Below are 20,429 nucleotides of genomic sequence, written 5' to 3' on the forward strand. Positions count from 1 at the left end.
AGTTTCAATGTTAAGGTTAGAAAAACTAAAATATTGTCTTATGAAAATATTCAATATTATATACAATATTAACTTATCTAATAAATAATTTAAATATTAAGGTTAAGCTACTACTGTATCATAAAAAATAAATATTTCCCTTACGAATTTCAGTATGAAATACTGAAGAATCTTAACATAAATATTTAAATTAGTCAAGTAAATTTGATTTTTTTTATATAACATTGCAGGGTCTTAAGTGTAATATTTAACTCACTTAGGTAAATTTACAAAATAACTAATACTGTAGGCTTTTAACCTAAATTTTAACAGTGCTTTATTAATAACAATGATTTCACTAATACTGGCATACTGTGTTTTGTATTTTTGTGTCCTTTGTCTTCTTGTATTAATTTTAACTTAACTGTTGATATATTACCTTCTGTGCATCCTGCTTTTGCTTTGTAGGTCTTTGTTATTACAAGTGCTATCTGAACTTATAATAGTAATATACATGGAAAACCCAATTAATCCAAATATTGCCTATGAGTCAGCATGCTGGCAAGAGTGGAAAGGAAAAGCAAGCAGAGTCCTCAGAACCAGGGCGAGCTCAAAGATAGAAAAGGGAAGCAGACAAACAGACAACAAACAAGAAAACACAAAGAAACGGAAACATTTAGATCAGAAATTGGCAACAATAATGACTGAAACACAGCATTGTCTCACACACCAGCTGATTTCACTTTAATCACAGAAATAAACCTCTGTGGCACTGAAATGAACATCCCAAGTGTTTACTGTAATAGAAGAAAAAAGAGTAGTGAGCGGACCTAATTTGAATTTCTCATTTGAATCTATCACCTAATCCTTTCTCAGTTTTGGGGTATTCATTTCCTGTAACACAGAAACATGTAAACTTAACTAGAAATGCAATATAACAAACTGACTGTAATGGTAATTATAATGACGATAATCATAAATCCCTCTAAAAGGCTTGCATCCATTTTCATATTTGAGCCCCTTTCAAGAAATATAGATGATGTTGCTGAATGAAAAACTAACCAAAACTGACCAGGGTTTCTCTCCATGTAGTGGTCTGTGACAGTCCCAAACACAGACACTCAGTGGTACAAAGTTTGAGGAAAACCAGACCTGCAGTTGCTCGTTTTTCCCACTAGATGTCACTGCTGCTCATATATTTAGTCACTGTGGAGATGCTGGACGGTAGCAGCATGCAGCGGATCACAGCAGCTGGCTGCTTCTCTGTGCACCTTCAAGATCCTCTTTGTTACCTTTCGCCCTCCATCAACATCTGATTTGCCTCTAAAGCTTTATTTGTGATATTCTCAATATTGTCCAAAAATGCTGCACTCATTGAACTCCCCTCAACTTATGTGTCCATAATTGATACTAATATTTGAGCACACAGCAAAGCATTAATTTCAAACATACCCCTAAAACACGAATGGTATTTATCCCACTCCATCCGGGGAAAGGACAGAAAACAACAATATTATTGGCAAATCAATGCAATCCATTGTTTCTCTTGCGAAACCCCGTTTTACGCGCATTTGACTCAAAAACAGATTTGGCGAATTAAAATTTGAAGCTTTATTTCGGAGCAGGACAGATCTGATTGTCCGAGCGCAGCTACAACTCGCTGCCCCTCCTTCAGAAACGTCACAGCTTGTGACTATAAAGTGTGGGTGAGAGTGGAAAGCGTCTGAGTGTGTTTGAGGTTGGACTGCGGGCAGATAACAGAGGCGCACTGGCTCCAGGAGCACAAGTGGATGGAACGCCTGAATGCGATGGAGAAACTAAACCACGGTGCAGACATCGGCCCGCTGTAAACTAAAGAGAAACAAAAAGAGGAGAGGTGCTTGAATGAGACAAGAGGGAATGAAGAGTATAATTAAGAGTTTTGATGAAGAATTGAGGTTATTTTCCAAAATGGCACGGATTTGCTCCCATGCAAATGCGCATTTTGCAAAGATGACATAGCACTTGAGAAAATGGGATTCCTCCAGGAACAGAACTCACTCACGACCTGAATGAAAAGATAAAAGGGATTCTATTCAAATCGGATTTTTGTTTTCTTCTTCTTCTTCTTTTACTTGACAAGCCTCGGTTGTGAGTGAACGCAGAGTGAAATATGAATCTGGGCAAAGCACTTCTGTTTTTCCTCCTCTCAAATTGTGTGACAATGACTTTCTCGCTTTCCACTTGCACCACTGTGGACATCGACCACATCAAGAAAAAGAGGGTGGAGGCGGTCCGGGGACAGATTCTCAGTAAACTCCGGATGACCAGTCCGCCTCAGACAACAGGTCCAAGTCAGGTACCGTTTCAGGTTCTGGCCCTTTATAACAGCACCAAGGAGCTCATTGAGGAGCTGGGGAGAGACCGGCAGCAGAGTTGCGGGCAGGATAACACGGAGACTGAGTACTACGCCAAAGAGATTTACAAGTTCAACATGATCAATGGTCCGCCAGAAAACAGTGAGTTTTTTTGTTTTTTGGTCATGTATATCCACATGTATAGCTCCCCATTCTCATCCATTAAACATTTTCTGTTGTAGATGGAGGTGATTTGAAGTTTAGTATTGGTATGTTTTATTTTGCCTGTGTGCCATGCGCATTTATCCAAAACTTTATCCAAAATTTACTAGTGCAAATGCATTTACGCACATAAAACTGACTCCTTTATCATGCCACGATAACAATAAGGCGATGTAAGAATGTCAAAAGCAAAAAAAAAAAAAAAAGCTGCAATTTTTCCAGCTGGTCTGAAGTCCACTCGTGTCTGTGCAACTTTTACGCACAGACGCGCCAGCGAGCAGTGGAGCGTCGCGCAAAGGAGAGGGCAAAGTAAACAGTCTAATTGGAATGAGCACCATTCCTCATACATACCTCACACCAAAGCCATGGGAACTCCAGCCTAAGTCTGACACATTCCTAAGCGAGGAAAATTCTCAGGCTGTTAAGTCTAGTATTTATTGCCAACTTCAATACCTCATCTCCATTTTCTGGCCCCGAGTTACCCAATATTTTTCATCCACTGCTACTCATTTTCTATTTCCATACTATTTCTTTTTCGAGTAGCTCCTTGTTATGATCTTATTCCCTTGTTCATCCATATTGGTATTTCCTGTATAAACTATGGCCCATTGATTGTTCCAGAAATCAGAAGCAGAAGCTCACTGAGCAGCAGATTCTTCCAGAGAAAGTGCATTTTTAAATGGAGCAGTTGGATTTGTGCCTGCTTTTCCGGTCAGAGGCCGGTTAGTGCATGGTGTTACCAGTCTGAAATCAACAGGTGTTTGTGCTGCACTGTGACACTGAGCAGAGCTTCTGCCGCTTCCAGCATAAGCCCTGAATCAAATCCATTTCACAGGTCCCACAAAGTGCTTCTGACATTCAAAATACACAGCTCGGGGTTTATCCACTGGTCAGAGGTAGCCAGAGCTCCCAAAACAAATAGAGGTCTAAGGAGTGGGATCAGTGATGGCCAGGTGCCCAGGACACATCACTGGTCTCATACTGTAGGCCATACTGTAGGTGATAATACAAGACACCAACTCCCCTCACTAGTGGTAACACCTTCTGCCCGACAGCTTATCCACGGAAGATATTACTCAAATTAACAGAAGGCGCCACCATACATTAATTAACACTTTTCTCTCCCTTTCCATTATGTAATTTTAAGGGGAGCTGGGCATGTTGCACTGTGTAGGAACATAATGTCTGTCACCTTGATAATTTTGCAGTGTAGTTCATTTTCATTCCTGCTGGATATAATGAGTTTTACATTCACTGTTTTTGGAAGGTGGGAGTGTTTGGGAATATAGTCAAGTTTTTTTCCTTCTTGCTCAGTTAAGAAGTTAAACAGAAACTTTTCTCTCATACTTGAATGCATCGCTTGCTCCAGACTACTTTGCTAGACGCTACTACTAATGCAAATCAAGGTACTTGCCGTTTATGAGCAGACGAAGCAAAGCTGAGACGGGGCAGCGGCTTAGAGCTTCTTTTTGTGGCCCATCAGAGTGTGGCACGATAGCATTTCAGGAATCCACTGACCAACCATGCCTTGCAACTTGGAACGTGCAGTTTCAGTGAAATTTTAAGCCAATCATTGACTCATCGTTGGGTCAGTGAAAAAAATGAGGACTTGCGCTGAGGACAGCAGGGTATCTGATATATGGGATAGTAGAAAGATGATGTCATCTGCACAAACAGAGACAGAGGTCTTTGGCCTGCTCCCAGAGAAACAGCATCTCTCCAGCTCACTCCCACGCCTTGACCATTTTTGCTTCCTCATCTTTAATCAAGTGGGAAAAAGTTGTTTTTCTTCACAGCAGAGGTCCATCGTATTATCTCATCATCTGCTGTGGCCTGTAACAGTCGGAGTGTACAGTCAGATGAATGGAGGAATTAGACTTTATACAGAAAGAAACCTGCACCCTGAAACCTTAATGTCTGTTTCTTGGGTAATTGGTGAGTGAAAGTTTTCCATCGGGGCAAACTAGTTCAAATTCCAGATGCTGCAATTTAAGCAGATAATAGAAAACGCCAGCTAATGCATTTGCAGAGAAATTTGTGTCGTGCTTTATGAGATCTAGACACCACAGCAGCTGGCTAGCACCTGCCGACTTGTGCTCCGTATTTCCTTTGTTTACCTCCTCAAAGCTCTGGAGGGACTGACATCACCGACTATCCTCTGGGCAAAAGGGCAAAGAGAGGTGATTCCTGAGAGCTTTTATCAGGGAGCTTCTGTGTCATGAGAGGATCCCAGACACAGGAAGGCTGAGCGGGTGTCAGGTGTGGTCTGGACAAGGCTCTTAATGCCAGGCTTTATTCCAGAACTAGTCTGTCCCGAGGCTGTCTGTGCATCTTCGCTTCTAGATCCCTCATTTAAAACCTTTAAAACCCATCTATGCTCAAATTAATTGAGTGATAATATGCGAATGAAATCAAATGGGCACCATTTTGTTACCCAGGCTTTTATACGTGGCTATAAATGCACTTTTGTGAACATGTTAATGAGAATAGCTCCCAGTAAAACTCAAAATGAATAAATTCTCTAATTAGAATCTGATCTAAGAAGGGTGTGTTATTTAACTAAATCATTAGGGAAAACAATGGGTCTACAAAGCTTTTTAAAATCAAATAATTAGCATATAAAACCTCAAATCTCTCATTTCTCAGTAGATTTAGTTGCAGAAATTAGATCCTGGAGAGGCTTATCAATATCAACCTGTGCTTTGTCAAACAGTTTCCAGGTGAAGCTTGTGTCACGCAGTCTGAAGAGCTAACATCTAAAAATGGAAGGGGTCAAAAAATTAGTGAATGTAGCTCATTTTAATTACCCAAGCAATCCCCCTCCACTCACCAACATGGAACAAATTACCTTTCAGACCCTTGGCAAAAATAAGCCATAATGTGAAATCCACCTAAAACCATTGCAATGGGAAAAATGAGGTCATCCAAAAGGAAACCAAAGACTTGATTAGAATTTCAAATCTCCCCTCGAAGTGGGGCTTTCCACCTTCTGTGGGGGAGGCAGAGGGGGGGAGACGGAGTCGTGAGTGAGGGGGAGGAAAAGGCTACTGAGGTTTCCTCCTTATAGATTGTGTGTGGAAACACTGGATAGATATGTGGCTGGGGATGAATGCTGAAAAGGTCACCTATAAATAGGGAAAGCTGAAAAAAAAACTTTGTGGAAATATCAGATAATGACTGGGAGGACACTGAAATAGGATTATGGGTCAAATGAAGTACAGATACTTGGAGATGTGAAAGTTCCTTTCGCATGACACAGAAACAACTCGACTTCTGAGTTTCCATTTGTCCCAAAAAAAAACTTGCCTGAGGTGCAAATCAGCTAAAGGTGCAATGCCCCCTTTCAACTACCAGCAAAATCTTGAGGCTTGGTAATAAAGCTTAAGCTTGAGGTAATAAATTAGCCAAGGCTTGGCTGTAAATGACTGTTTCCACTTGGCTCATAAAAAGTTTGCTATGTGCTTGTTTTGCTCAACACTGCATGTGCTCTGCCTGTTAAAATAATAAACTGTTCAATGGTTTTTATGGTATAAAAAAGGGGGGAAAGGCTTCAATGCGACAGGAAGCTTTTCAGATAGAATCACAGTGTGGCCATTTATTTATCTGATCCTGCCAAAGGTCAGTGTGCAATCACACACACGAACACACACTATGTTCAGTCGCACAGCAGGTTATTGTTGGTCAAACACATTCTCAGTGCTGTCGTGATGGTCTCCCTCCTCACTGGTTGCTCAGGTATTGTTCTGCTCCAGCATGTGAGTCACATGTTCGTGGCTAAACCTCCGAGTTCCAGGGAATACTTGGCGTCCATCCGAGCCCTCGGAGCACCTGTTGGGCTCAAGTGCTGTTGGGAGGAGGCGCACGCTGCTGTCCCACTGTAGTCTGCTCCAGCACCACATGGGACATTTGGTTTTCATTTCATGACTTCAACTTGTTGCTAACTTGGACTGCTCAAAGTATAAGCAGATGGTTTGTGGTAATGGCTCCACGAAATAGACTAGAAATAGTTAAACAAAAAAAAGGTGGAACTTTTGTTTTTATCTGTAAACTATTTAGGGGAATCCTCTGCGAAAAGCTCATCAATAATAAGGAGGTAAACATGTCCACCCTTGGAAGTCTGTGGAAAATAGGCTTTGATAACATGTACACAATGAGGTAATAATAAAATGAGAATTCCATATATTTTGTAACTTCTTTTAAAGCCACTGATGAGTCATGATTTCCACTTTACCTGCAGATGACCTCCCCTACTGCCCTAAGGGTATCACCTCCAAGGTATTCCGCTTCAATGTGTCCGTCATGGAGAAGAACTCCACCAACTTGTTCCGGGCTGAGTTTCGAGCCCTGCGGATCCCTAACACCAGCGCCAAGAAAAACGAGCAGAGGATTGAGCTCTACCAGGTGTGTGAACTGACCGTTGGTTTCCGCCGTTAGCAGAGCACAGGGGGGTTGTGTGCTCTATTTCTCTCAGAAGGCCTGTGTAGGTCAGTGGGAAAGATGAAAACATTTATATTAGGGTGTCCAACTCTCTCTCTCCTCTTTTCAAGTGCTGATCATTATTCCATGTGCTTATAGTCAAATGGATTCTACATTAGGTCAAATTTAAGAGCTTGTGCAGCCGTCTTTAAGAAACCCCAGATTACCATTTGGCACTTTTTTTTCTTCCTTATAGTTGTCAATCTCAAAGCAGTTGTCCATCCATGGTAGATCAAGCGAGGCATATATAGATCTACCCCCTGCATTTTTCTGTTTATGAGCATTTTTTGAAGTGTGCTAAAGCATACATCTGGTAGATGTCTGTGTGTGGGGTGGCAAGAATAGATTTTTTTTTTCTGTTTCCTCATTAATCTCCCGTGAGAGACTAGGAGTAATGATCAGGTTCCAACATTTCCTGCCAGGGAGACAAGCGTCTCCGGACTGCATACCGCCTCTGAGGCAAGGCTCTGGCCAGAGCTGAATACAGACTGTCAGGCCCTCAGATTGTTTCCAGGGGCCTAGGAGGAGATAGAAGCAGGGTCACCCACCGAGGGAGTAAATGGAGCCGCTCACTCGCCCCCACACTTTTCAGACTGGAGCTGATTGGCAGCGGGCTGACGCTGGCAGCCCTTTGGCCCCTAGTTCCCACAGGAAGACAGATTAGATGCTGACAATGTTCAGGAACCTGGTTATCCATGGCACTGCTGTGGGGCTAAGCGCTCATACCCACCACCCAAACACACATTTCGCACCACAGATAAACACCTTTGTTCAGAGAGGTGCTGCTGGAGATATAAATGTCTGAAACTCGTCGTTGCATTTTCCAGTTTCTTCTTCTTTTTTCTTTGTTCTTGACACGATAACACAGTTAGAACATAAATGCCCTCAGAGGTGCTTTCAATCTGAACTGTGTGACACTACATCTGAGAAGCTTAAGTCAAAGTTTGAATGGCTGACGTGAAGGACAGCCAGGTTCTCATTGGCAAGAGGGTAACACGCAGGCATTAACTTGCAAAATGGGGATATCAACACAGGGAGTCACTTTTTCCATGAAGAGTAGACATTTGGCCCAAGGCATCCTGGAGAGTCTGGCTCAGACAGACAGCCTCGGTTCTGTGTGGATATGTGTGTGTGTGTGTGTGTGTGTGTGTGAAAATAGAAGAGTTTATGCAGCTGGGTCACATTTTCATCTTTCCTCCACAGATCCTCCAGAAAGATGACCCCAAAGCCAAACAGCGCTACATCGGGGGCAAGAACGTCCTGACCAAGGGGACGCCCGAGTGGGTCTCCTTTGATGTTACAGAGACAGTGAGGGAGTGGCTGATGTACCGACGTGAGTGGGACGCCTCAAATTTTCCTCACATCGCACCTTATTACGTATCCTGCCAAAAAAAAAAGCACTGGTTCATTTAAAAAACGAAGGATAATGGCCTCAGGGAAAAATGCCATCTCCTTACATCCCTCTGCTCTGGTTTCCCTCCTCAGAGACCAACCTTGGCCTGGAGATCAGTGTGCACTGTCCCTGCCACACTTTCAGGCCTAATGGGGACATCATTGAGAATGCCAACGAGGTGCTAGAGGTCAAGTTCAAAGGTGAGATTGCATTTGATAATTTTAAATGGTTTGGAGTTGCGTCAGAAAGCGTTTCTGTTTTTCCAAGTGCTCGAGTGAATTCCATTTTGACGAGGTATGAAGGTTCAAACCAACGAGCAAGTAGACAAAAGAGCAAGAGTGCATTCAAGTAGGAAATGTGTTTTTAAAAGTCAACATCAGTAATGCTTCAAATTAATTAGATCCAGATTAGATGTTACCGTCAGATTCGGTTCATGAGCTCCTGCATAATGTGAGGTGAAGGGAACAGTTAGATATTTGCTTTCTTGCTGAGCGTTAAATGAGGGAAATTTACCTTCATATTCTTTATATAAGGCAGATATTCTATGAATGTGTCAGACAGAAACCAAATCGGCGTATCACCCCGACAGTTCCTTAAAATATCTCAGTCTTGTTCATTGTGTGTGGAGCGCAGACTCTTTCTTCTTCAGGTTTCCAAGGTTTTCTGTGTCGTACAGCCTCTGTGTCCAGACTGTGGTCGCCGAGTCTGTGTTTGGTCAGCGTTTGTCTCTGCTTTTCATCTCTCAGTCTCAGAGTGAAAAGATGTTCAGCCAGTTTGTATTCGCGATCACGAGCCAGATAGCGCTTTAGTTTGTTTGACTTGTGTTTGATTTGTCCAATGTTCCAGATAGGCATCTCGTCTTTGTTTGAAAAATTCGGTTTATTCTGATTAGCGCTATTAAGGCGCTGCTGGCTTTTTGGATGATTTTTATTAATGTGTCTCAAGACTAGTTGATTTAAGGAGCGCTTTTTGACTACTTAGTTTGCAGTGCTTGTTTTAGATGTTTCTAAGATTTCATGTATATTTTTAGCTAATAATATATATATATATATATGTATATATATATATATATATATATATATATATATATATATATATATATATATATATATATATATATATATATATTAGTGTCTCAATTTACAAAAATATCCTTTTTGTTTAAGTGCATTTACATTTAGGTTGTGAGTTCTAATTTAGGTTACCTGAGGCACTGCTTTTGAGTAACAGTGCAGAATTTGCCCTATAATAGTGTTTCTCAGGATGAATCTAACACAATACCACAAAACTCTCCTTATTACAAAAGTTACTTTCAGTCCAGTCATCAAAATGTTCCTCTCGTAGCGATACTCATCGAGGCCTTTTTGTTAAGATAATGGGTTTCCTTTCTAAAAGGAAGAGAGAGACACAGAGCATGGGAATACAATCGATCTGGTATCTCACTTAACACTGGAGCCCCCGGGCCCTCGGTCCTGGGAACACTCCTGACTGGCTTGGCCACAAGGAATGTGCTGCCACGGCGCTCAGACGTTTGGCCCCAAATTAAAGAGGGCCGTACACATCCACTAGCAGCATCTCTCCTGAGATATCCACTGCTTTAGCTATCAGGGATAGATTGGATGAGCAGACACAGGCCCAGGGGGGAAAGCAGAGGAAGTTAGAGGGACCAGTGTTAAATACAGAAAGAGATGAAAAGTAAGCCAGAAATGAGTGAAGTATGTAAAGAGCTATAACTGACAACGCTGACCACAATTAAACTATGCTTCCACTGAATTCAGGCATCTTTGTGCAAGTTTTGTTCCTGGCCTCCTCCTGACCAAGTGACTTCCTCCTGCAGGGATGGAAGCCGACTATGATGATTTGAGCCGTGTGAAGAAACAGAAGGAGCAGCTGTACCCCCACCTCATCCTCATGATGCTGCCCCCCCACAGGCTGGATGCCCAGACCTCCTCCCGCAGGCGCAAGCGGGCACTTGACACCAATTACTGCTTCAAGTAAGGCCCATTTCTATTTCCTTGGGTTGGAAAATGCAATGTACTGTTCGTAGTATTGTTCATTGTCTTCAGCTGTGTAAAATGATTTCTCTGGCCTCACATGCACCGCCAAGTTCAGAAATCTGACTCCTGTGCTACTTCGAATGTTGCACGTAAATAGCCTCGCAGACAGGAGGTTATGTTGTCAAGTTGTACGCAAGTCGCAGCGGCATCAAATGAGAATATCAGTTTTCTCATCTCAAGAAGGTGACAGGGAAGAAATGAACGTGGGCACAGAATACACAGGATATACTTGATAATCACCCAGAGGAGCATGGAAGAAGTATTAGCTGATACAAGTCAGGATCTGTCCCAGTACTAGTGAATGCTACCTCCTCTTACACATTGTCTCCTCAGCTCTGGATTTCCTCTGTCAGACTGACAGGCAGTACCAGAGACACCTGGGCTGACTCCAAGAGGGAAAATAAGGGCACACCTAAGAGTGGAATTTCTGAACTTCTCTCTCTCTCATCTCACACTGAGACTATAGGGTGGAAAATGTATACAACTGTTAAAATTGTGTGTCATCCGTGACATCAGGACCCCGTCTCTCCTCTCTTGTCTGCAGCAATTATGAGGAGAACTGCTGTGTGCGACCACTATATATTAACTTCCGGCAGGATTTGGGCTGGAGGTGGATCCATCAGCCTGAAGGGTACTACGCTAACTTCTGCTCTGGTCCCTGTCCTTACCTACGCAGCGCTGACACCACCCACAGCTCGGTGAGTCACAGTGCCACAGCGCATTAACCCTCGTGTCGTCCTGCGGGTCAAAGTTGACCCGTTTTAGTTTGAAAATGTGGAGAAAAAAAAATTCTCAGTGAAACTTCTGATGTCCACATTTTCAACATTTTTGGGTAATTTTTGAACATTTTTTGGTGGAAAAAAAGAAGTGTTAAAAATGTTTCTTTAAGAACATTCACAAAAAATCAACCAAAATCCAGTGAAATTTGCTGGATTTTGGTTGATTTTTTTTGTGAATGTTCTTAAAGAAAATAAAAGTTTGGCAGACATACATGTAATCACTAGATATTTTTAGGAATTTTTTTGGAAGATGTTTACTAATTTTTTGAAAAGATTTACAAGAATTTTCTTGCCAAATTTGGGGGATTTTTTTTTAAATAAAACTTTTAAGGAATTATTGGAATTTTCTTCCTGAAGGTTTTACAAATTTTCAGAAATTTGGGGAATTTTTTTTTGCTGAATTTTGGGATTTTTTTCAGACAAGGAAACAATATGTTTTAGTGCCCGTAAATGAGGACAACAGGAGGGTTAAAATCATGAATCTGTTTGGCAGATGTGGCCGTTAATCCTCTACCTCGTCTCTCTTCTCCTGCAGCTGCTCAGCCTCTACAACACCTTGAACCCCGAAGCGTCCGCCTCGCCCTGCTGTGTTCCTCAGGACTTGGAGCCCCTCACCATCCTGTACTACGTGGGTCGCTCCCCGAAAGTCGAGCAGCTCTCGAACATGGTCGTCAAGTCCTGCAAGTGCAGCTAAAACTTCGGGACTTCAGAGCCCGGCGAGAGACATGGGATGTGACGGCTCCCAGCACTACTCAGAAGCGGGTATGAGGAATTAAAGTGGACAGGGTACAATTTGTCCTCCATGAGTACCTCTTCCCCCCACCCTCCTGCTTCAGCCTTGCCCAAGCTCTCTCTCTCAAGAAAAAAAAAAAAAAATGCAATCCACCACTTTGCTCACGATCATTGGCAGCGTTTCCCTAGAAGACTCGTCTGACACCACTTCGCTAGCAGCGCTCTCAAACCCATCAGACCTCTCGTTGACCTTCATCAATTGCCTTTTGACATCAGTGTTTCTCATGTTGTTGTTTTTCTATATATATATTCCAGCATTTTGAAGAGCCTGAACCTCACATGAATATCGGTAATCAAAGCCTGTTTTCATTGAAAGAGGAACAGAACAATAATTGCCGTGCTATGACCAACGCATTCTCAAGGACGTTAAATCATCGCAGCCAAAAAATAAAAGAGAAAATGCCCGAGAATGCAGACAAAACTCAGCATGCGTCAAAGAGGGTATTATATATTAAAAAAATGATTGTTTGCTGAGAGCAAACACATCTCTGGGCCCCGACACTCACACAGGACACATTTGAATGTCCAAAGCTGGAAACTGATGCTGTGCACGCCACAGCTCCCTACAACACTGTTTGTTTAGGATTAAATGCTGTTGAATAAAAAATGAGCTTAGGAACAAAGAAAACATGCTGGAAACCGATCTTTATTTCAAAGTAGTATTTCCATGGTTATGTTTACCTCTGTAATGCAACAGGATGGTGATTCCAGGGATTGTTTTGTTTTAAAAGTGAAGCCTTTCTGTTGTATGAGATGATGTATGTCACTAAGTGAACTTAACTAGATCACAAACTGTAAATGTTTTTTTCTTATTACTCTTGGAAACACTTTTTTTAATTAAAAAAAATGGACAATTGGAGAGATTGGTTTTATTTTCACTATTACTGGAGTTTCTTTTCAGCAGAAATACGACGAATTTTTAATGATCACAGTGAAGAAATCAAAGGCCAGCGGTGGAAGAAATGAACAAAAACATGTATTGACACAGTTGTCATATTTTAATATTTTCAAGGCATTCAGTTCAATGTTGTTTGCTACAAACTGCCTAAATGGTTCCAAAAATATTACATTTCCATGCATGTATATTGTAAACAATACGGACCACAACAGATTCCAACATTGTACCACCACAGTAGATTACACACATTGATTTGGACTCTGCTGTGGAGTAATACAGCATGCACTGGCCTCAGCAGTAATAAATCCACAACATGAAGTTTAACATTGATTGCACATTACAAAAACACCCACCATCAATGTATCTTTAAAGTTCCGTTGTACTGCATTGAAAACTACAATCTGTGCAAAATCACGATCATGATACTCATCGGTTGAAATGAGAAAATCATGCACAAAATTCAAGTATTTCAGACAAAGTCGTCATAAACATATGGTGAATGTACTCACATAAAACAGAGATATTTTAGTCTATAAACACGCCCTGAGCAAACTCACTATATGGTCCCAAGGAACAGAATATACAGAAGGATATTTGCCTGCTGGTGCAGCATTAACCATCATTATAAGTCTGTGCATAACCATAGTTCATCTTAATGTTATGCTTTGAGCTACAGAAAGGGTCAAAAAGACCTTATGATGGACATTGTACAGTACATAAATACTGATGCAATGACAATAAGTTATTTAGCAAAACAAAAACATTGAATTTGGTCCATCCAAGGGAAACAATATCAACATCTCAACAGTTTACAGTAATATTCATAAGCCGACTGCACTCTTGACATTAAACAACAGTGTCACATCATCCTTGTAAATAGGCCACAAGGCAACAACCAATAATATATTAGCTTTAACAATCAAAATTTCCCCATTAAGCCTACGAGAGAAAGCATGATATACTTTAACACATCCTTAGGTGAACGACAGAGATTTGGCAAGTGTTTGGCTTCCAACAAGGAGTGAGAGTCGCACATGAAAGTCGCTCCGCTGCACGCTCGCCTTTCACCACAGTAAGATGAGAAGCTGCTCGAACGGCCTCCATAATACTTGTCAAAAACTCCTCTGAAATCTCTCCTTACCAAAAGCCCCCCATCTCACCTGTATTCAAAAGAGGAAAATCTACATGTATGGCCGGGGGAGCACATGCCACTGCCTGAGCAAAGAATGAAACACTGAATCCTGCAGTTAAAATACCAACAGGGCTTGAAGAGCCATCTGCTGAAGGCTATCTGTCAGTGAAATCTTCCTGTGGCATCAATAGCACGGGGAGAATGAGGGCGGGCAACTGTCGGGCTATAGACTGATTGTAGCCAAAGGCGATGGGGGAGGAAGGTGGGGGGAGCAGGGAGGGAGGAGCCGCGCAACAAAATCCCAACCTGCGTCAAAGCTGGGCATTCCTGGCCTGGCAGACTATCCCCTGGCATGTCTGTGGCTGTATCACAGAGAAATTAATAGGACCCGGTTCAATGTTTGGCATACTTTGATCTGTTGTCCTTTCCCAGAATACACCTCTGTGAGATGCTGTTACATGCAGAGACAACTGTCAGGCCTGCAAAGTGACAGGACGTGCCTCTGGTCGCCTTCGTGTCATCTGTGAGCCGGCTCCTGGTCCTGGAGCAGCTTGCGGTACATAGAAAGACCTGGCACACAACACATGAAAAGACAATTACAAAGACGTACAAAGGCAGTCAAAGGTCCTCCATCTGTGTGCACAAACAGAAATGTTTACGGCCAATCTGAAAACCCCTGTGGTGAATGCTCTGTTGATAATTACTCATGGTTGAGGTGGTTATCAGCTGATCTGCTCAGTCAGCTCACTTCTCAGTCTTTTGTCTGACTGTTCCTCCACTTTCAGGCCCCTCGCCCCCTCATCCTATCGCCTGGCACTCGGCCAGGTATCCAGTAGAAAAGGCATTCCAAGTGCAGTTAGAGCTGCCGTGTTTGTGCTCCCAAACAGTATTCCCTTTCATTCCCTCTCTGCACACTGTTTGTTTTGGTGCTCTTTTACACTGTGGGGCCTGACTGAGCTGGAAAACGAAAACATCTCCCCGACTTCCAATCCGATGACATGACCGCTGGAAGTGGCTTCCTCCAGCTCAGCACAGGAAAGATAAAAAGCAGCAAGATTCGGTCTAACACATCGCACTCCAAATGACACTAAAACCGTGATAAAACAAGGGACACAAACAGTAAACCAGCCTGTAATTAATTCCTAAAGAACGCTTTGAAATGCTGTGTTTTGCTGCGTCAAAATACAGGTACTATAATAACAACGCACCCCTGACTTTATCGACCAATAAATTACCTACACGAATACAGTTTAAGGGAGTGACTCAGTGACAAATCAAACATCCAGTAACTTACATAATTCCTCCGAAAAAAGGGACGTGGGCCAATAACTACCCTCCTTTCCCAATAACGCACCACAGAGTCTTATTTTGATAGAGAGAGGCCAAAGCTATTCGTCCTGACATGATCAGACTCCCATTAAAATGGCACAAGTGCAGCATTCATTTCCCTCTCAAACTCGGGCAATAAATCTCCTCACAGTCACCAACTGTGGAGCTCTGAGAACTTCAAGGAAACTTCAAGGGAAGCGTTGTAAAACACATGTGGCCGATATAATCTGAGTTCTGTAAGCTTCGGTGGGTCCTCATCAAAATCCTGCCCTCATGTCATGTCAAAAAATCAACACAAGAAGAAGAAGGAGTGAGTGGGTGAGCAGGAAAAGTTTTCAGGGGATAAAGGGGGAGTTGTACGAGCAGAGAGAGGAAGAGATTAAGAGAGCGCGCAAGAGAGAGATAAAGGGGGAGTGTGATTAATGACGGCTGACAGCTGATCATAGAGAATGCTCTCCATTTGGACTCGCTCTAACTGCCTGTCAGAGTCAATCAGGGGAGCTCAGTCATCTTGCTACAAAGGTACACTGGGCAGGCAGAAAGACCTGATGCACTTCTAAGCTTCACAAAGGCTGTGCCCCTTCTAATAACACCCCCCCCCTCCCCCCGCCCCCTCCAAAACACCACAGTGAGTCTGTGTTCGACTCCCTGTCCCCATTCTCAAAGCATGGCTAAATCTGCTCTGCTAACTGGTTTGGGGTTTTTTATAAGTCAAGAGAGAAGCGTGTCCCCCCACCCTGTGCGCCCTGAACAACGGAAAAAATGCATTCATGAAATTCAGAAGCTGCTCCCAAAGAATCCAGTTACAGTAATTGATGAGTTTATAAGATGTTTGTTAACCTAAGCCAGCTTTCATAGTTTGGGAGCACAGAGAAGAGGCAGAATGAGAAGAAATATTCTGACACACGCACGTTTCTTTTTTTGTTTTGGATATGTGTGTTTGTGTGGGGTATGAGAAGGAGTCGATGCACAGCTACTGTATTCTTTCCCAACAAGCTTTGACTGCAACACGATGTGAGAAACGGTGCGACTCTGTGCTAATGTTAACGTATAGTGCGTCTCTGGAAAAAAAACCCTGATCAGACAAACAGATGTGTGCACGAACTGCTTAATGTCACAGTTGCTGCAATAACCTCAACACTTTGCTCGGGATGGAATGGCCTGTGGAAACAAGGCAGGATGACAGGGCACACGTGAGTGCACGAAACCCGCAAAGCCTGAGTTGCATTCGTCATTCTCCTGCGCGAAGTGTGATTTCTTCGGTACAGCTCTTGGCCAAAGGACAGTAATTACAACTGCATGGGAACGGCCAGCAGATGGGAATGCCCGAACTGTTCCCATCACTGGATCTCATTACAAAAAATGTAAAAGCTGCCTTCACTGTTAGGCATCTTTAACCTTCAGCGGTAATCTGACCTCTGCTCTTGGACGCACATAGAATATACAGTACGCTCAAACAGAAAATTACCCACATGGAAATTCTGTTTATGCCCATCCAGCTCTGGCTGCTTCAACTCTTCTTGGCAGAAACTCTACAGCACAAGGTATTGTAATATAATAACCAGTAAAAGCTCCTCTAATAAGGTTGTGATTAAAGTCTGTACACTTTTTATTATTATGACAGTGCTCTTACTTTGTACAGTGTGCAAAAAGCATTTACTCATCATGCACACAACTGAGAGAGCATGCTGGGTAAAAATACCCAGTGGTGCTTATCAGTCCTCCATGAGGAATGCCCACTATGCCTGGCTGTAATCACTGACACTGGCATAGAGAGGGTATAAATCCCCCCCCCCCCCCCCTCCTCCTGAGGTCTACAGCACAGCACTAAGCGTATGCAGAACCACAGTATCAAACCCACCTGTTTTACCGCAGATGGCCTCGTAGACCACCTGCTGGCCGCTGGACACGCTTCCACTGGCTGAACTCTCTGAGGACGGCTGCCTGTTAATCAGAGAAAGGAGAAGTGTCCGTGAAGACCAAAAAATCATCATCCCCTGAAGGGCTCCGCAGAGACAAACAGTATTTCAAAGACCGCGCTCATCTCTGCAGCTGTCATCCAAGCCGTGGGACGGAAACCTGAATAAATACATAAATATAACTGTTTCTGACAGCATGTGATTGTTTGAGCTTGTGTGTGTGTGTGTGTGTGTGTGTGTGTGTGTGTGTGTGTGTGTGTGTGTGCGCACAATGCCCGACCAGCCATCCTCTGACAGGAGAAAAGTGCAGCCAATTTCAAATAGTTGCTCTTTGTGTGCAGTCAGTGGAGGCTGAGTGTTTACTGAGAGCCTCTCGAGAGCTATTGTGACAAGAAGGGGAGAAATTCCTGCTCCTTGTCCTGGTGATGTGATTGTCACACTGGCAAGCATATTGAGGTGATGACTGCGTCCACACTGGAATCCCTGCACAAGCTCCCTGTTTGTTTTTGCATTGGTTTTACACCTCAAATGTCCAACTTTCTATTTATATTAAGGATGGACTAACCCCTTATGAGGTTGGACGTCATCTTAGATGAACCCTCCTGTTGTCCTCATTTATCGGGACCAAAAAATATTGTTTCCTTGTCTGAAAAAAAAAATCAAAAAATTCAGAAACAAAATTCCCCAAATTTCTGAAAATTTGTAAAACCCTCAGGAAGAAAATTCCAATAATTCCTTAAAAGTTTCCCTTAAAAGTTTAAAAAATCCAAAAAATATCTAAATTGATTACATATATAAACTGATTACATATATATATATATATATATATATATATATATATATACACACACACATATACAGTGGGTACGGAAAGTATTCAGACCTCTTTAAATTTTTCACTCTGTGTCATTGCAGCCATTTGCCAAAATCAAAAAAGTTCATTTTATTTCTCATTAATGTACACTCAGCACCCCATCTTGACAGAAAAAAAACAGAAATGTAGAAATTTTTGCAAATTTATTAATAAAAGAATAACGGAAATATCACATGGTCAGAAGTATTCAGACTCTTTGCAGTGACATTTATATTTAACTCACATGCTGTCCATTTCTTGTGATCATCCTCGAGATGGTTCTGCTTCTTTATTGGAGTCCAGCTGTGTTTAATTAAACTGATTGGACTTGATTAGGAAAGGCACACACCTGTCTATATAAGACCTTACAGCTCACAGTGCATGTCAGAGCAAATGAGAATCATGAGGTGGAAGGAACTGCCCAAGGAGCTCAGAGACAGAATTGTGGCACAGATCTGGCCAAGGTTACAAAAGAATTTCTGCAGCACTCAAGGTTCCTCAGAGCACAGTGGCCTCCATAATCCTCAAATGGAAGAAGTTTGGGACGACCACAACTCTTCCTAGACCTGGCCGTCCAGCCAAACTGAGCAATCGTGGGAGAAGAGCCTTGGTGAGAGAGGTAAAGAAGAACCCAAAGATCACTGTGGCTGAGCTCCAGAGATGCAGTCAGGAGATAGGAGAAAGTTCCACAAAGTCAACTATCACTGCAGCCCTCCACCAGTCGGGGCTTTATGGCAGAGTGGCCCGACGGAAGCCTCTCCTCAGTGCAAGACACATGAAAGCCCGCATAGAGTTTGCCAAAAAACACATGAAGGACTCCCAGACTATGAGAAATAAGATTCTCTGGTCTGATGAGACCAAGATTGAACTTTTTGGTGTTAATTCTAAGCGGTATGTGTGGAGAAAAGCAGGCACTGCTCACCTGCCCAATACAATCCCTACAGTGAAACATGGTGGTGGGAGCATCATGTTGTGGGGGTGTTTTTCAGCTGCAGGGACAGGACTACTGGTTGCAATTGAAGGAAGGATGAATGCGGCCGAGTACAGAGATATCCTGGAGGAAAACCTCTTCCAGAGTGCTCAGGACCTCAGACTGGGCCGAAGGTTCACCTTTCAACAGGACAATGACCCTAAGCACACAGCTAAAATAACAAAGGAGTGGCTTCAGAACAACTCTGTGACCGTTCTTGACTGGCCCAGCCAGAGCCCTGACCTGAACCCAATTGAGCATCTCTGGAGAGACCTCAAAATGTCTGTCCACCAACGTTCATCATCCAACCTGACAGAACTGGAGAGGATCTGCAAGGAAGAATGGCAGAGGATCCCCAAATCCAGGTGTGAAAAACTTGTTGCATCATTCCCAAGAAGACTCATGGCTGTACTAGCTGAAAAGGGTGCTTCTACTCAATACTGAGCACAGGGTCTGAATACTTATGACCATGTGATATTTCAGTTTTTCTTTTTAATAAATTTGCAAAAATTTCTACATTTCTGTTTTTTCTGTCAAGATGTGGTGCTGAGTGTACATTAATGAGAAATAAAATGAACTTTTTTGATTTTGGTGAATGGCTGCAATGACACAGAGTGAAAAATTTCAAGGGGTCTGAATACTTTCCGTACCCATTGTATGTATGTATATATATATATATATATATATGTATATTAGTAAAACTGGTAATATTTTCTTTAAAAACATTCACAAAAAAAATCAACCAAAATAGAGCAAAGTTCGCTGGATTTTGGTTGTGTTTTTGTGAATGTTCTTAAAAAACATCTTTAACATTTCTTTTTTCCACCAAAAAATGCTCAAAGATTTCCCAAAAATGTTAAAAATGTGGACATCAGAGGTTAAACTGTGAAAATCTTCTCTTTTTTTCACATTTTCAAACTTTAAAACCGGTGAATTTTGACCCGCAGGGCAACACGAGGGTTAACAGGTTGTGCTCTTCTGGTCATATCCAGAGCCTGACTGGTGACTGAAGACAACCATGGGTTTGTAATCTGGAATGACTTACCTGCTGAGATTAGAATCACTAAACCAAGCAGTGTTCTCAAATATCTTCTTAAAACATTCTTTTTAATATCTGTCCGGGTATTTCTCTTTATCGTTTTCATGACTTATTGTTCACAGTTGTTTCATTGTGGTTATATTCTTGTCTTTTAGCTGTTTTTTAATTGTTCTGTGAAGCAGTTTGGAACAATGTTAAGAAACGTGCTCTACAAATAAAGCTAATTATTAGTACTATTATAGCTACATGCCGTCC

At 42.3% G+C, this 20,429-nt stretch overlaps 2 protein-coding genes across 3 annotated transcripts in view; one reads left to right on the plus strand and one right to left on the minus strand.

Annotated features, from left to right (window-relative positions):
* Window positions 1-1,688: 1,688 nt before the first annotated feature.
* On the plus strand, window positions 1,689-12,893 carry tgfb3 (transforming growth factor, beta 3). Its single transcript, XM_022193224.2, has 7 exons — window positions 1,689-2,477; window positions 6,775-6,938; window positions 8,217-8,346; window positions 8,499-8,606; window positions 10,244-10,400; window positions 11,008-11,161; window positions 11,778-12,893. Exons 1-7 carry the CDS (start codon window positions 2,132-2,134, stop codon window positions 11,934-11,936), a joined length of 1,218 nt encoding a protein of 405 aa, XP_022048916.1. The 5' UTR covers window positions 1,689-2,131; the 3' UTR covers window positions 11,937-12,893.
* Window positions 12,894-13,011: 118 nt separating this feature from the next.
* The window catches only part of ttll5 (tubulin tyrosine ligase-like family, member 5), a 58,159-nt gene continuing 50,741 nt past the window's right edge, over window positions 13,012-20,429 (minus strand). For both annotated transcript variants that reach the window (XM_022193222.2, XM_022193221.2), the window contains 2 exons: window positions 17,255-17,337; window positions 13,012-14,634 (listed from right to left, as the gene is read on the minus strand). In XM_022193222.2, the coding sequence (XP_022048914.1) occupies window positions 14,582-14,634; window positions 17,255-17,337 (136 nt within the window). In that variant the 3' untranslated portion in view covers window positions 13,012-14,581. The remainder of the gene's footprint in view (window positions 14,635-17,254; window positions 17,338-20,429) is intronic.

The sequence above is a fragment of the Acanthochromis polyacanthus genome, chromosome 1 (assembly GCF_021347895.1).
Source record: "Acanthochromis polyacanthus isolate Apoly-LR-REF ecotype Palm Island chromosome 1, KAUST_Apoly_ChrSc, whole genome shotgun sequence".
NCBI classification, from domain to species: Eukaryota; Metazoa; Chordata; class Actinopteri; family Pomacentridae; genus Acanthochromis; species Acanthochromis polyacanthus.